Here is a 16,914-nt window from a genome sequence, read left to right as displayed (position 1 = left end):
TAATTGGTACCTAATATTCACTATTACAATTGCCCATGCTACATAGAGTTCCCACATATGTACAAAGTACTCCGTACTCTGTTTACAATAGTGGATAGTGGTTGTGCATCTAGACCCCTACAGCTTTTGATCGGCTGCCTAAACATTGGTCTACTTTAATATATACGTAATCTGACTATCACAATTCCAGGCTCCGGAGAAAGTCCTAAAATCTAGTCATATATTAGTAGGCAGTTCCTAAAAGCGTAAATGTATTCGCCGCTAGCCACATGTGCTCGGCCCTTCACCATTCATTTATTCCATGCCTAATTAAGTCATCCTCTAGTCTTACTGCTGTAGTTCACCGAGGACCTTGAAAACTACACGTGGATCTTGCAGCTACTAGGTGCATATATGTTTGGAACCCTGTAGGGGATAAATAAGCGAGCGTCTACTTATTCTACAAGTTACACTTGACTACTTTTTACCTTTGCTTGAAAAATTTACTATAGTCTTAGTTTATATTTATATACTTACTATTGGAACCCCTATATGTTGTATATCGGGTTAGTGCCTAGGGTGCCTACGGTGGGTGCGGCCAAATATCGGGGGTGGGTCGGCCCTGGGGGCTGAAGAGTCTCTAGGGTCATAAGAATTGCCAGGTAAGCGGAGATCCTTTGGGGGTTCATGTTATTCGGTTGATATCATACTCCGTACTCCGTTACCAGCTAAGTACTATCATCGTGTTATGGCGTCAAGCCCACCTGCCGTTTACAGTTCGCTAGTATCTCGTATAAAATTCTATGAATACATCTTACTATGTATGCGCGAATGTGGAGATGTGGTATGCATCAATTCAATTGGCGAGCTACTATGCCTAGGCGGCACGGATGTTTCCCCGAGGCTTGTTTTTCGCTTAAAACGTCTATGTAAGTCACATTTTATTACGCCACTCCTTTGAATTCCGTACGGCTGTCCCGCATCCTAACTTAATGGTACGCCCTGTTTCAGCCTATCTAACATGGAATGAATGGATATGGAGTCCCAGATAGCGGAGAAACTGCGGCATTAGTGCCTCGTATTCCGCCCAATCAACTGGCCAATAAAGTGGGTTGGTACTTCTATACCAAGTTTGTGTCTCCATAATACTGCAATACATGTCTGACGCAGTTGAAGGAATGCTTGATGTGAAACAATCAATGACAATGGGTTATAAAGTTCAAATTGAGAATGGTTGCGGCGAAGTGCACAAGGCAATCGAATCAACTGCCGAAATACAGTTTGACTCTGTTATGTGTTTCGGAAATTCTCTCTTAGGATTAAAATAGGAGTAATGGGTAAGCTGTAGAACAACACGAGGCGGCAAGAAAATACGGGATATAATCCAGTGCTTACATCCCAATGCGGCATTTCCCTTGATGCATGTCCACGCCTCCTATCCCCACCTGGGCAGATTAAGTGGATGACCTGAGATGGGGCGAAAAGGCTTAGGCGAAAGCTTAGGTAGGGGCAATGCGGAAATCCTTCATGATTACAAGCCCTGTCGCTCGATTGGATAGAGACATTGGTGATGTTAACTCATATGCTCCCGTATCCCGTAGGCACTTGTGTCCAGTTCGTCTTTTCCCCCATTACTGCAACTTCATACTCATTATACACTTCACAAAATCCCAATGGCTGGAGACTCGATCCGCAGCACTCGGCCTGAAAAGCTACGATCTAGCTGTGATCGATGTGGCACGGCCAAAGTGAAATGCGACAAGGAACAACCAGAATGTGGGCGGTGCATCTCACATGGCGTACCCTGCATCTATGGGGTTTCGCGTAAGATGGGAAAGCCCCCACGACGTGTCAGTCTGTCTCGATCCACGAGCGACACCGTCACGACTACCCAGAGCAGTAGTGAAACCAGCAGTGGGGGCATGCCGCTGGATCTGGAGCCCTCTCCTAGAACGGATATGAACACTTGGGATCATATGGATGAAGACAGCAGTCAGACATTCATAGACATTCTGGATGCCGGAGGAATCTTGAACCATAATCTTCCAATACCGATGATACCGAATCTACCGTTGGATTACAACGAGTGGACTATCTCAGACCAAACCAGTGTCAACGTCCTTTGCCCTTTTCGATCCTCTCAGCAATCTCCAACACAAGGGGAAGATCTGACGTCCATGGCTTTCCAGTGGCAATGGGATGGGAGTGTCGAACAAGGGTCTATATCCCCGGAAGTTGCCAACGACCATGACTGTCAACGGAAATCTCATGAGATCCTTGAAAGTTTATCCGTCCACAACATCGGCAAGTCAGAAGCGGACGAACTCCCACCACCGGCTGGGTTCGCCCTGAAAACAGAGACTACAGTGAACGGAGTGCCACTAGACTTGGTGCTTCAGCTTAATCGCGAGGCGACTGAGCGCCTAATTCAGCTCGTTTCTTGCCCCTGTGCACGAATCCCGTCGGTTGCATTACTCTATGCATCGATCATCTCCCGGATCCTGGCGTGGTACGAGCAGGCTGCTTGCTGCACACAGCCTTCTCCTTTGTCGAGCCTTGCTAGTACGACGGCAGGGAGTATTTTAACATCCAGCGACTCTAGTAGAGGTGCATCCTCACCACCTATGCAACCTCCAGAGGTATCGGTCGCACCGTCCCGAATGATGATTGGGACATTCAATGTGGATGATCCTCGCCTCCAGACTATGATGAATATACACCTGCTATCTGGCGAGATGAAACGAGTCAAGGATGTTATCGACCAATTCGGTTCACAAACCGGCTGCTCAACTCCGGCGACAGGGCAAATCGGAGGCCTTTGTTTGAGTCTCAACTCATGGCTTAAGCAGGATTATTCAAGGATTTTGCATATGATGCAAGCTGAATTGAGGGAACTGAGCATTTGAGATAGCTCTGTTATAATCAACACCTATATTAGCTAATTTATATGGCGTTTTGGTTCATTACTCCTAGCAGTGAGATGTCACTTTAGAGAGCCGGCATGTAAGTCATACAGAGAAGCCGATAGAGAGCAGTGGGGCCAAGAAACACTCAAGATGGCGAGAAGCTAAAAAAAAGGAGCCAAACACAGCCAACAGATAAATTATTCGGCTTGGTATGCAAGACATGCTATCCTGCGAGGTCGGGAACCTAAGCGATGGATACGATTTCCAAATCAGCAGTTAGCGTTCGGGGGATTTAACGAACGGATGCAGCCCTGGAGGGATCTCAGGCACGATTCGACCAGACAGTCCACTTCCAATCAGTTTGAGACGGGGCGTTCTCCATCTAGAACCACCATATAAGCTTTGAGCAAGAATCATGCAAGGAGGCAAAGAGGGAAAGAAGAAAAATCCGGCCCACAAAGGTCCGGAAAGGAAGTCAAAATTCCTATCTGTACTCAGCCTAAACCCAATCCCTGAAGGACTCTCAAATCGCGGCAATACTAGGCGAAAGGATCCGCCTCGGTCCGCCTCCAGGGCCGATCCGTATCCAACTTTTTGTACCCACAGGATTAACCTGAATAACAAAGCTTACGGAGAGTTGGATGTTTTCAAGTATTGGATAGGTTAGACATGGAATAGAAAGACATATTGGAGTCTCCGATAAGAACATATATTTCCCGTATCAGGATTAACGGATTGATCCTGATCCTGTAGAATCGCGGATAAACGTTCTGCCGAACAGGGAAGTGGTCGACAGGTCTGCCTTTCTGAATATTTATTCTTCATCACCTGTTTCATCCATCAGAGACCTGGTATCCTATTTTTGGATCATGATTTAATCTCTTTTGAATTCGGTCGCATCATCTACCCAGACAAGACTAATAGTTCCACAGGTAGGGTCTAAGGCTGTGGCGCAGAGAGCTGTGGGTCGGATTTCTGTCCATCACGGATCTCTTCTTCGATCCGAAAATCCGTTCAGGATCAGGATCAGGATCGGGATATGTTCTGCCTACAGAGTACGAGTACGGAGTACTAGGCAGCTACTTCCTTCCATACCTCCCACTAATGTCTGGCATCGATCTTACACTGCCTGACTCTTAAATCCTGTTTTTGCACGATTTCTACAAATGTTCCTAGGGTACTCTTCAGTCTATATTTTGTTGAGTCTGTTCTTATATACCTGGCACGTACTTCAATTATTCTAGAACTCTACACGAAAACCGCCTGTCCTCATTTACCGCTTTCATTGTTGAACCATTCCATCAACATCAACCGGAATACCACGCAATTCGTATCCTTCTTGCATCGCAACCTGCCACTGCTTCTTGACAATTTCAAGCCTCTCTGCGCTCCTGGGCACAAATCTGGCAGCAAAGGGCTTGGGAATGGTGAATCCACCATCGGGATACGCATTATCACTTAAGTCCATATCTACTTCAACTCCGTCCACCACTGGCGGTCGAATGTCAAAAGCCCATAACATGCCACTGAGGGCTATGTCGAGCGAGCTCTCCGCGAGACGAGCACCGGGACATGTTCGTCTACCCGTGCTGAAGGTAAAATGATCTCGCTTGTACGGGTCGCTCATAGCTGCATACTCAGAGCTGTACATCTTATGCTCGAGGAAGCGCTCCGGCATGAATTCGAAAGGCTTTTCGAATCGTGTCGGATCATAGTGTAGGAATGCTGTATTGGCAAGAAGCACGGTTCCCTTGGGAATGACATAGTTTTTGTACACGACGTCCTGATCTGCGTAGTGACGGATACCTGGGGCGAGGATGGGGTTCATGCGAAGCATCTCCTTCACGCAGGCGCGAATATAAGGGAGGCTAGGCATGTCCTCAAATTTAGGAAGACGATTTGGCCCAACCACTCTCATTAGCTCATCGTGAGCGGCTTTTTGCGCACGCGGACTCGCAGCAAGGTGAAGAACAAGACTGTTCAAAGTCGCAGCGGATGTTTCGAAACCAGCCTCAACAAGACCACCAGCAACCCAGGCGAGATCCTCGTCATTAAGACCCTGATTGTACCAGTAATCTTTGTTTTCGATGATGCTTCGTGCAAAACAGTGAGGTGCTTTCCCAGTCTCGAACTGGTTTTCCAGCCGGCGCCATAACCCCATCTTGATACCAAGGACCTCCTTGGCTGCTTCGATCGCATCCTTTCGTCCAGGCTGAAGCCACTTTGGCAGAAGAGCCAATGGTGGAAACTCATCAACCAGGAAGGCGCCGGGCCTTGAGGTTCGTCGCAGCACCGCTTGACTGCGCACTGCATTCTGCGCATCGGGATGATCCCAGTTCTTCACACGCGTACCGAATGTGTTGGTCATGATAATGCTAAACGCATACCTCCGCATATGCTGATAAAAGTTTCGCTGGTTGTCGTTGTCCATTGCAAGGTCGAAAAGCAACTGTTTTGTCTCGAATTCTTGGCTGGGCACGAATGTTGCCGTCATGGGGACAGTTGTGACTTGGCGCACCACTGATCGCTGCGCCCGCCAATGCGGTCCGTAAGGCATAGTTGGCATGCGCTTACCACCGGTGACTATGTCGTGGCCCATCGGAGAAGGCGCCTTAGAGGAAGTCTTGACAGCTTGCTTCTCGAGAATCTCCCGTACTGCCTCAGGGGTGTTGATCACGACCCAGTTGTACCAACCGACACGGATTTTGAAAACTTCGCCATGTTCCTGGGCCCATTTGCGGAATAACGCAGGCGCTTTAGCAGGGAGTTTGTAGCCCACGCCGAATAGCGGGTACGTTTTAGGCCCTGGGATGGAGTCTAGTCTGCGATCCCGACGAATCAATGCTATTAGAACGAAGAAAATCCCGGAAATGATAGACAGGACAAGCAATCGATTGCTGTAAAGAAAGGGTATTTGGTCCATGCTCGCTTTTGAAGTTTTGAGGACAAATGATGGGTTCTGGCAAATCAATAAATTGCCATCAGCTGCACTTCATACATGAAACTTGTAACCACTTGGTGAAGGAAAAGACCTTTCTGCTGTTCCTACTCAGGGCTTGCTAAGTCCCCGTCGGCCTAGCATATCTTTCGCGATGACCGGGTTTCAATCGGGTTTCAATACGAATACCGGGGTTGGTAGGGAGGCCAATCTGAAACAATGTTCTCGTCAATAATAACGATAATCATAAGAATAAGCAAAGAAATAATGCGTTGGCCTCGGTTTTTTTCTTGAAGAAGCCACTGAGTTCGGGTCAATCCCGCGGGATGTCGAGCGTAGTCCCTCATGCAACATTGAATAGCCTTCGGTAAATACAAATGAACTGGAATAATCCAAGTTAGAATTGCCCGAATGAAATATCTTGTCAAGTGAGAAAAGGATCAAAATTTTTTTTAAGCAACTATGGGCAGCTCAGAGCCTTCCAACATCCTCATTGTGGGCGCTGGCCCCGTCGGACTCGCCTTAGCCCTAGACTTGGGTCGACGCGGCATTCGTTCAACAATAGTCGAGCGCAATCCTAGTGCGGAAGAGACGCTCCAAGCCAAAGCAAGCGTTATCGATGAACGGACTATGGAGTTCTGCCGGCTGCTCGGTGTTCATGACGATGTTGCCAATGCAGGCTACCCTGATGACCTTCCTGGCGATACTGTCTTCTGCACAGCAATGAATGGCCACTATATTGGTCGTCTCGAGATGCCCTCTGCTAAGACACGCGAAGTCCCAGAACAATCTGCCGAGATGCTGCGGCGTTGTCCGCAGATGTGGTTCGATCCAGTATTTGCACGAGCCGTGCATCGTCAAGGAATGACAGATATTCAATACGGCATGGAACTCCTTGGATGTGATCAAAATGAAAATTACGTGATCGGCCACCTTAGACGTCTCTCTGATGGCGCCTTGGAAGATGTGCGAGCACAGTACGTTGTCGCGTGCGATGGTGCTGGTAGCACTTTGCGAAAACAACTCGATATTCCCTTCGAGGGCAAGAGCCTTGGATATGCGATCAGCTCAATTGTGCGAGTTGATCTCTCAAAATACCACTCCTGGAATTCTGCAGAGCGCTTCATGTTCATCGGTCCTGACGGCACCTGGGGAAACTTCACGACAATCGACGGTAGGTCACTCTGGCGGTTCTCCATCGTCGGTGGCAAGGAAAAGGTCGATCTTTCAACCATTGACATGGACGCCTTGCTGCGAAAGGCTCTTGGGGGCGATGCACCCCAGTACGAAATTATCAAAACGGTCCAGTGGCGACGAAGCCAGTATACCGCAGACACTTACAACAAAGGACGGATCTTCCTTGCTGGAGATGCCGCTCATACGATGTCACCCACTGGAGGCCACGGTCTAAATACAGGCATCGCAGATGTGATGGGCCTTAGCTGGGTATTGCAGGCCCTAATCGAAGGATGGGGAGGACCCGGTCTGATCGACGCATACACTGCCGAACGACGACCCATCGCCATTCGCAATGGAGCGGGATCTACTCGCAACTTTGGAATTTGGATCGACACAAATGGGCGCGACAAGGTCCTTGATGAAGGACCGGATGCGGACGAACAGAGAGAAAATCTGGGCAAGAACATGGCCGCCAACATGCGCCAGGAGTTTCAGTCACTAGGCCTAGCTTTGGGGTACAGTTACCCTGAGTCGCCACTGATTGTCCCTGATGGCTCTCCCGCGCCATTAGATGACCCAGATATCTACATCCAGACCGCTCGCCCCGGTCATCGTGCCCCACATTACTGGTTGAGCAAGGGACGCTCAACGATCGATCTCTTCGGGCGTGGCTTTGTCCTCCTTTGCCTTGGTGAGGAGGCCGAGAGAGATGGTGAAATCATGCGAGCTGCACGGGAGCTGCGTGTACCGCTTGATAAAGTTGTTCTCAACCAGCCTGAGGTTGGTAGGCTCTATGAACGGCGGCTTATTCTAGTTCGCCCAGATGGAATGGTTGCTTGGCGTGGAGAGGCGCTTCCTGATGATTCCCAGGCACTTCTTAATCATGTTAGAGGAGCCGGTCCCGCTGTAGCTTAGAAATGGAGATGGCCTGTTTTGGAATGCAGAGATGACAGCATCAACGTGTTCGAACTTGCTGGACACAGATTTTACCACAGAATTTACGTATCCTCATCAACCAATTTTATGCGACGTAATTAAGTCTTTGGTTGGTATTTTCAGATGTCGTTTTGAATGCCTTTCTATATCTCCTCACAGATAGTTTTCTAAATGTAATCTTTTGGGTACTTCTTCCCTCTGTTAGTGCTATAGCCAAAAGGGCGAGAAGAATACGGCCTCAAAATTTAGAACATATGCAGTAAACCCCATGTTATTCATGCCACCAAATCCAACAATATTGCCTCTGGTTATGTCTACATTTCTAGTATTCTCAGCGAGCTATATATCAGAAGAGGATGGCATGGATTGGTATCCTTGATGATGGAGTCATCAGGGGTGGGTGAACGTAGCGTACGATACCAACGATGTCTTCATGGAAGACGCAGGTCCAGAAAGTATAGACAGGCCCAGACAATCACAACGGACGAATGGATATCGGGTTTCATCTCGGGGTTGGTCTCGGTTTTGGCTTTCTTACGTGAGTCCTCTCGGGGGCGCTGCGCAGGTGGAGATCGGTATGGGATTTCCTCTAACCACATCTGCAACATCAACATCTGTTTGGTGATACCGGGCTCAAGCTCCTCCACATTTCATATCACTGGCAAATGGCATTGTTGATTTCATACACCATGCAGAAGTACCCCGATCCCCGAGACGGGGGCATTGTTGTGCTAGGTGGCACTTTGATACCCGGATATGTTCAAGTTGACCCCGAGATGAGGCTGGTTTCCATGCATATCCCGGACACTTGATGAGAGTTAGTTTTATTAAAGGAGTCAGATCTTGAAAGGAAACATCTCAAGTCGTCCTCCACTTGCGGCCCAAACTCCTTTCAAACCCACCCATATGCTCCCGTCGTTTGATTGCTAAGTTCGAGTATATCCATAATGGCAGGTCATTTGAAGTTATATCTCTTCGGAGACCAGACCTATGATCTTCAAACGCACTTGAAAGATCTGCTTCAGAAGAGGAACAACCCCGTCGTCGAACATTTCCTTGTCAGATCCTATGATGCTGTACGTGCCGAGATTTTCAAGCTTCCACCCTCTATCAGGGAGGCTTATCCGCGGTTCACATGTGTCGACGATTTGATTATGTGGAACCAAAATGGAGAGAGACTTGTTCCTCTAGACATGGCTGTTACTTCCATCTATCAGCTTGGGATGTTCATCAGTCAATCCGATCCTGGTGACTTCTTCGCAGGCAAGGCCCTTGTGCTTGGTCTTTGCACCGGATCTCTAGCAGCCGCGGCTGTAGCATGCAGCCACAGCGTTGTCGATCTCGTACCGTTGGCGGTCAGCGCTGTTGTGGCATCTTTCAAGACCGGTGTACTTGTCAATGAAGTTGCCCACCGCGTGGCTTCACCACAAGAGTCAGATCAGAGCTGGTCAGTCCTGATCCCAGGATCCAAGAGCTCTGAGGCCATTCATGAATTCTGTGCACAAACTGTGAGTTACTTACTTCCCCTACCCGAACTTGAACTTTGAAAGCTTATATGGTTCCTATAGGCTATGCCATTGACGAGCAAGCCGTATATCAGCGCCTACTCTCCCAACGGTATTACCGTTAGTGGGCCGCCTAAGTCCCTCGCGCACCTCAAGCAATCCAAGCAGGGCAAGGATCTGATCTTCAAAGAGATCCCCATCTATGCGCCATACCATGCGTCGCATCTGTATTCTATGCTCGACGTCGCCGATGTTATTGGTGACCTTGCCTCTGAGGAGGTTTCTCAGTGTTTGGAACAAGTTCCGGTCTTTTCAAGCACCGGAGAGAAATCCTCTTCACGCAATTTTGGGTCGCTTCTGGAGTCTGCTGTGAAGCAGATCTTGCTGCAGACCATTAACTGGAGTGATGTGCTCGGGGAGCTTCAGGCTTATCTTCAAAGTGCGGCCCCGCAGTCATTTAGTGTTGTCCCCATTGGAAGCACAGCTCACCAGCTAATCTACACTGCTCTAAAGCAAACCTCGCTACGGACTTTGGTGCCATCTAGTCAGTCTCAGGATGCATCACCTTCTGCTCCTATTGATTTCAATGGCTCTCAGGAGAAGTCCAAGCTGGCCATCATTGCCATGTCAGGACGCTTTCCTGGAGCTAAAGACAACGAGGCATTCTGGGATGTCCTTTACCAGGGCCTAGACATGCACAAGCCAGTCCCGGCTTCTCACTGGGACGTCAACACACACGTTGACCCCACCGGAAAGACAAAGAATACTAGTGCATCACCATTTGGCTGCTGGCTTGATGATCCGGCTGGATTTGATGCGCGCTTTTTCAACATATCTCCGCGAGAGGCGCCTCAGATTGATCCCGCCCAGCGACTGGCCCTTATGACTGCATACGAAGCAATTGAACAAGCTGGACTTGTTCCAGATGCTACTCCTTCAACCCGACGTGATCGTGTCGGAGTCTTCTACGGCGTTACTAGCAACGACTGGATGGAGACGAACAGTGCACAGAATATTGACACATACTTCATCCCCGGTGGCAACAGGGCTTTCATTCCCGGCCGGATCAACTACTGCTTCAAGTTCAGTGGTCCGAGTTATGCAGTGGATACTGCCTGCTCATCTAGCCTGGCTGGTATCCACCTTGCGTGCAACTCGCTCTGGAGAGGAGACATTGATACTGCCATCGCCGGTGGTACTAATGTTCTGACCAACCCAGATTTTACTTCTGGTCTTGACCGGGGTCACTTCCTTTCGCGAACTGGAAACTGCAAAACATTTGACGATGACGCTGATGGCTACTGCCGTGGCGAGGGTATCGGGACAGTTATCATTAAGCGGCTTGACGATGCTATCGCCGACAAGGACCCTATTCTCGGTGTGATCCTCGGCGCTTCCACAAACCACTCTGCCGAGTCGGAGTCTATTACCCGACCTCACTCCGGGGCCCAGCGTGCAATCTTCAAGAAGATTCTCAACCAAGCCGCTGTGGATCCATACAGCGTTAGCTATGTGGAAATGCATGGAACGTAAGTAACCTCACCACACATTCATGAAGCAGTACTTACTATAATACAGAGGTACTCAGGCGGGCGATGCCGGCGAAATGACCAGTGTGCTAGACACATTTGCCCCGGCGCTCTCGGAGGTCCCCAAGGGCCGGACAGAAGAGCAAGCTCTTTACTTGGGCTCAGCAAAGGCAAACATTGGCCACGGCGAGGCCGCCTCCGGTGTCTCGGCTCTGATCAAGGTGCTCCTGATGATGCAGAAGAACATGATTGTCCCGCACTGCGGTATTAAGACCAAAATCAATTCCAAGTTCCCGACCGATTTGAAAGAGCGCAATGTCAATATCGCGCTAAAGCCAACGGCGTGGGAGAGAGGTACCGACGCTTCTAAACCTCGTCGGGTCTTCGTGAATAACTTCAGCGCAGCTGGTGGTAATTCTGCACTCTTGATTGAGGACGCCCCAGTCCGGAACAAGCTGCCCATTACCAACCTTGATCCCAAAACCGTGCATCTGGTCGCGGTGTCAGCTAAAGCTGGAAATTCTCTCCAGGGCAATCTGCGCTCTCTCCTTGCTTACTTGAAGCAGAACCCCGAAGTCCCTCTGGGTGAACTCTCATACACCACCACAGCCCGTCGGATGCATCATAAACACCGTGTCATGCTTGCTGGCTCAAATATGACCAATATCTGCACTCAGATCGAGACTGCACTCCGGGACAGCCTAGGGATGACCCGGCCAAAGAACGCCCCGAAGGTGGTTTTCACCTTCACTGGCCAGGGTGCCCAGTACCCGGGTATGGGCAAGGACTTGTGTAAAACCTTCTCCCTCTTCCGCACTGAGATCGCCCGACTCGATCAGATCGCGCAGAGTCTGGGATTCCCCTCTTTCCTACCTGTCATTCAGTCCGATGAACCAGACATTGGCACCTTCGACCCGACTGCCGTCCAGCTGGCCAGCGTCTGCATGCAGATTGCACTTAGCAAGCTGTGGGCATCGTGGGACATTTTCCCCACTGCTGTTGTAGGTCACAGTCTCGGTGAGTATGCCGCACTGAATGTCGCAGGGGTGCTCTTGGATGCAGAAACCATATACCTCGTTGGTAAGCGGGCTGAGATGCTCCAAGAGAAGTGCACACGCGACACCCATTCCATGCTTGTTGTGCGGGGATCAGTGGAGCAGATTACCGAGGTCCTCAAAGATCAAGACTACGAGACAGCCTGCATCAACTCACCTGTTGAGACTGTGCTTGCTGGAACAAAGGAGAAAGTTCTAACCTTGAAGGAAATTCTTACAGACGCCGGCATGAAGTCCACCCTGCTGAAGGTCCCCTATGCCTTCCACTCCTCCCAGATCGACCCCATCATGGCCGACTTTGCAGATGTCGCCAAGGGTGTCACTTTCTTCAAGCCTAAGATCCCAGTTTTGTGTCCCTTGGAGGGAACTGTGGCTACAGAAAATGAGTTTACCCCTCTCTACCTCGCTCTTCATGCCCGCAAATCCGTCAATATGTTCAAAGCGCTCCAAGCTGGCTACAGCAGCGATCTTCTGACGGAGCAAACTATAACGATTGAGATTGGTCCTCACCCAGCCATCTCTGGCATGGTTAAGGCTGTTCTAGGTTCCCAGATGATCACTCTTGCCTCTGCACAGCGTGCCCATTCAGTGTCCCAGGTCCTTACCACCGCATTGAAGACTCTTTACACTGCAGGGGCCGATATCAACTGGGCCGGCTACCAGCGTGACTTCAAGTGCTTCCACAATGTTCTTCGTATGCCGGCATATAGCTGGGATCTGAAGGAATTCTGGTTGCAGTATGTGAATGACTGGTCCCTGCGCAAGGGCGACCCGCCTACGACAATTACCGCTGGTCCAAGCCTGGAAAGCACAACCATCCACCGCATCGTGGAGGAGTCTGGCAACTCAGCCAAGACTATGATCATCGTCGAGGCTGACATTGCGCGCAAGGATCTCAGTCCACTGGTCCAGGGCCATGAAGTTGACGGGATCCCTCTCTGCACACCATCGGTATATGCGGATATTGCCTTGACTCTGGGTACCTATCTAATCAAGCGTTACCATCCCGCCCAAGAGGACAATCTTGTCGATGTGTCGGACATGACTATTTCGAAGGCTCTGATCTTGAAGAATGGGGCAACAGAACAGCTTCTTCAAGCCCATGGTGAGGCAGATTGGGCATCTCAATCCGCGCTAGTCAAATTCATGTCATTTGACGTGAGTGTTCCTTCTTCACCCTTATTTATTCACTGTGAACAATATGCTAACTTAAGCACAGAGCAAGGGAAAACTTCAGGAGCACGCCCGCTGTGTGATCCGATTCAAGGACCGCAGTCTCCAGGAGTCTCTCCAGAATGCCGCCGGCGAAGTCAAAGCCAAGATGCAAGCTCTGCGTGACGGTATTGCTCGTGAGACAGCTGCCCGTTTCAACCGTCCCATGGTGTATCGCGCTATCCGTCCTCTCGCTCGCTTCCACGACGACTACCGGGCCATTGATGAGGTTGTTCTCAACAGCACTACTTTGGAGGCTTCTTCGCGTCTCAGCTATGGCACTGTCAAGAGAGGTGGTCAATATCACACGCACCCCGCCATTATTGACTCCCTCACTCAGTCCTGTGGTTTCACCATGAACTGCAATGACCGCACAGACCTTGACAACGAGGTTTTCATGAACCATGGCTGGGGCTCGCTCCAGCTCTTCGAGCCCATTGACTTCGACAAGTCGTACACCACCTACACCCGCATGGAGGAAGGTAAGGATAAGTTGTGGCACGGTGATGTTGTTATCTTTGACGGTGACAAAGTCGTTGCTTTCTTCGGACAAATCTCGGTAGGTTCCCTATCTGTTCTCAATATTTATGATTCAAATGTACTGAATATCTCTAGATCCAAGGCGTTCCTCGCCGGGTGCTCAAGGTCATTCTTTCTCTCGAGAGCGGTGCTAAGTCGCAGAAGCCGCAGCAGCCAGCCAATGCAAAGCCGGCTTCTACTCCTGCCCCAGCTCCAATTGTAGCCAGCACCCCTGCTCCCCAGGCCTCTCAATTCTTAGCAGCCTTGGTGATTATTGCGGATGAGAGTGGCCTCAGTGTCGATGACTTGACCGATGGTACCGTTTTTGGGGATGTTGGTATCGATTCTCTTCTAGGTCTCACCATCTCAGCCCGCTTCAAGGAGGAGCTCGATCTTGACCTTGACTTCAATGCCTTTTTCTTTGAGTATCCCACCGTCGGTGATCTCAAGAGAATGCTGGGCGGATCCAGCTCTGGTTCCATAATCTATCACGCACCATCCTCGACTGTGTCTAGTGACGCTGGCATGGATACACCCGACAGCATCGGAACAGGCGCTACCACGCCTATTTTATGTGAGAGCAAGGTTGATATAAAGCGTGCGCTGGAGATCATCTCCGAGGAAAGTGGTGTGGCCATGGATGATCTTACTGATGATACAAACTTCGCTGATTCAGGTGTGGACTCTCTTTTGTCTCTCGTCATCGTGAGTCGGTTCCGCGAGGAGCTAGATTTAGATATCCAACATGAATCTCTCTTCCTTGAATGCCCTACGGTTGCCGATCTGAGACAGCTATTGGTGGGCGATGTGACCGTCAATGAACCTGTCGAGGTGAAGTCATCAGCTTCTGTGCCTGCTATTCAGCAGATCATTGAGCCTAACTTCAAGGATGAGCATCCCGCGCTTGACCCAATTGCTCAGGCTGTTCGCAGGAAGGCCGTTACTGACTATGTGGACAAATACACTGCTGGCTTCTCTCTCCCTACCCCTTCGCCCTCGGCCATTGCACCATTGGCCAATGAGAAGGTCGTCCTGGTGACTGGAGCATCAGGTAGTTTGGGAAGCAACCTTGTTTACCATCTCGCTCAGCTCCCAGACGTCTCAAAGATTGTCTGTCTCAACCGCGAGAATCGAGCTGAGCCCGAGGACCGCCAGCAAAAGGCTATGCGGGGCAAGGGCATCCGATTTCCGGAGGCTCTCAAGCATAAGCTTGTTGTGATACAGACCGACAGCGCTAAGCCAATGCTTGGACTTGCAAAGAGTCAATACGACAATCTCGCTGGCTCTGTTACTCACCTGATTCACCAAGCGTGGCCCATGAGTGCCAAGCGTGCGCTTTCTGGGTTCGAGTCGCAGTTCCAAGTTATGCGCAACCTGATTGATTTCGCATGCGACAGCAGTTCCCTCCGCCCTGCCTCCTTCAAATTCAGTTTCCAGATGGTTTCCTCCGTTGGCGTCGTGGGTCACTATCGCCTCGGCGACAAGACGGAAAGAATTATGGTTCCAGAGGAGAGTGTCGATATCGACAGTGTCCTGACCAACGGCTACGGAGAAGCCAAATGGGGTTGTGAGCTGATGCTGAACCGTACAATCCAGCAACACCCCGATCAATTCCGCACAATGATCGTCCGGTTGGGACAGATTGCTGGATCCAGTACCAGCGGCTACTGGAATCCCATGGAACATTTCGGATTCCTGATCAAGTCATCCCAGACTCTCAACGCCCTGCCTGATGCTCCTGGTACTGTTTTCTGGACTTCAGTGAATGAAATTGCGGGCACTTTGTCTGATCTTGTCCTTGCCGAGAACAATCCCTATCCAATTTACCACATTGAGAATCCGGTTGGCCAGCCCTGGAAAGAAGTTAATGCCATCTTGGCTGATGCTTTGGGTATCAAGAACCTGATTCCTTTCGAGGAATGGGTTGCGCGCGTGAAGGCTGCACCTCAGCGGAATAACCCTGCTTCTACCTTATTGGAGTTCTTGGATAGCAATTACCTTCGCATGTCTTGCGGTGGGCTTGTGCTGGATGTTAAGAACACACTTGAGCATTCCAAGACTCTTGCCGCGGTAGGACCTGTCAGTGAGGAGGTCGTGAGGAAGTATATTCATATCTGGAAGGAGATTGGCTTTTTGAGCTCATAATCTAAATAGATGTATACGGTGTATTTATTTTGATTTTGTTTTGATTTAATAACATTGGTGTTTTATACTTGAGAGCATATATTTGTAAAGTAATAGGAGCAACAAAATGTATACTGTCTGTATAGTAAATGGGCATGACGTCTAATAATCCTCTCTCGTTTACTAAGTAAAGTCGATTTGTCGACCTACTTAAATAGGATGATATCTGAAAAGGCCACTAGACATACAATTGAAAGGACCACTGAAAACACTACTGAGAAGACTGAAAAGACTTCATAGATCCGCTTACACAGCCGACTATTCGTATCCCAGCTTTATTTGCAAATAAAAAACACAAAAACATACAATAGTAAGGATTCGCTGGTGGTCACCCGCCCAACTACTAACTTACCGGCGTGTGGCTTTGGCGTGGACCACTCGCTTGTGTGGACCATTCGCATGTGAAATACGTTAATTAATTATATGATTAGTATTAATATTAAAATTAATACCTAGAGAGTCACTTTTAGACTTATCGGTTATAACTAGAGTCCTCTAGAAACTAGTAAATATAGGTAAGAATAGGTAAGTAAAAGGTATTATTAGTAAAGAGCTTATAGGGTAAATTTGATAGGTAAATAAATGGTATTTAAAGAACACGGTACTAGAAATTCTAAATTTTATTAAAGCTTACCTATTTTTACTAGGAATCCTATGCTTCCTAGATATATTTTACCCTACGACCCTATAAGCTCGAAAACTGATAAGAAGTAATACTATAACAAACCGGTAAAAAACTGGTAATCACGTCTTAAATTCTAGAAAATACCAGATCCATTTACCCTGCGACCCTGCGACCATGTCATTCTCACCCGTCATCTCCTGGCTCCGCATCTTCGAGTTCAAGCGCATTCTCGGAAACTACTAAACTAGAAACAATGCGACTCTCCGGTCAGAATTGTTGGGCTTGTAAATCGACACCGCCAGAGATCTGTCCTGTGGTTGCCCAAGAAGACACGCAGGTAGAATTTA

General features: G+C 49.2%; 4 protein-coding genes across 4 annotated transcripts; 3 read left to right on the top strand and 1 right to left on the bottom strand.

Moving 5' to 3' along the window:
• Positions 1 to 1,652: 1,652 nt before the first annotated feature.
• PGRI_011790 (Zn(II)2Cys6 transcription factor) lies at positions 1,653 to 2,885 on the top strand (the record flags this gene model as incomplete). Its single annotated transcript, XM_040788892.1, has 1 exon — positions 1,653 to 2,885. One exon carries the CDS (start codon positions 1,653 to 1,655, stop codon positions 2,883 to 2,885), a length of 1,233 nt encoding a protein of 410 aa, XP_040645845.1.
• A 1,282-nt stretch (positions 2,886 to 4,167) lies between these two features.
• On the bottom strand, positions 4,168 to 5,808 carry PGRI_011780 (cytochrome P450; the record flags this gene model as incomplete). Its single annotated transcript, XM_040788891.1, has 1 exon — positions 4,168 to 5,808. One exon carries the CDS (start codon positions 5,806 to 5,808, stop codon positions 4,168 to 4,170), a length of 1,641 nt encoding a protein of 546 aa, XP_040645844.1.
• Positions 5,809 to 6,285: 477 nt separating this feature from the next.
• On the top strand, positions 6,286 to 7,917 carry PGRI_011770 (Monooxygenase, FAD-binding; the record flags this gene model as incomplete). The annotated part of the gene is made up of 1 exon (XM_040788890.1): positions 6,286 to 7,917. One exon carries the CDS (start codon positions 6,286 to 6,288, stop codon positions 7,915 to 7,917), a length of 1,632 nt encoding a protein of 543 aa, XP_040645843.1.
• Positions 7,918 to 8,885: 968 nt separating this feature from the next.
• Positions 8,886 to 15,903, top strand: PGRI_011760 (Acyl transferase/acyl hydrolase/lysophospholipase; the record flags this gene model as incomplete). Its single annotated transcript, XM_040788889.1, has 5 exons — positions 8,886 to 9,446; positions 9,507 to 10,972; positions 11,022 to 13,185; positions 13,247 to 13,798; positions 13,855 to 15,903. The coding sequence occupies 5 exons, from the start codon at positions 8,886 to 8,888 to the stop codon at positions 15,901 to 15,903; spliced, it is 6,792 nt and encodes a 2,263-aa protein (XP_040645842.1).
• Between the last annotated feature and the right edge of the window lie 1,011 nt (positions 15,904 to 16,914).

Source organism: Penicillium griseofulvum (genome assembly GCF_001561935.1).
Source record: "Penicillium griseofulvum strain PG3 chromosome Unknown contig_80, whole genome shotgun sequence".
Taxonomy (NCBI): domain Eukaryota; kingdom Fungi; phylum Ascomycota; class Eurotiomycetes; order Eurotiales; family Aspergillaceae; genus Penicillium; species Penicillium griseofulvum.
This window is presented reverse-complemented; position numbering and strand designations above follow the sequence as displayed.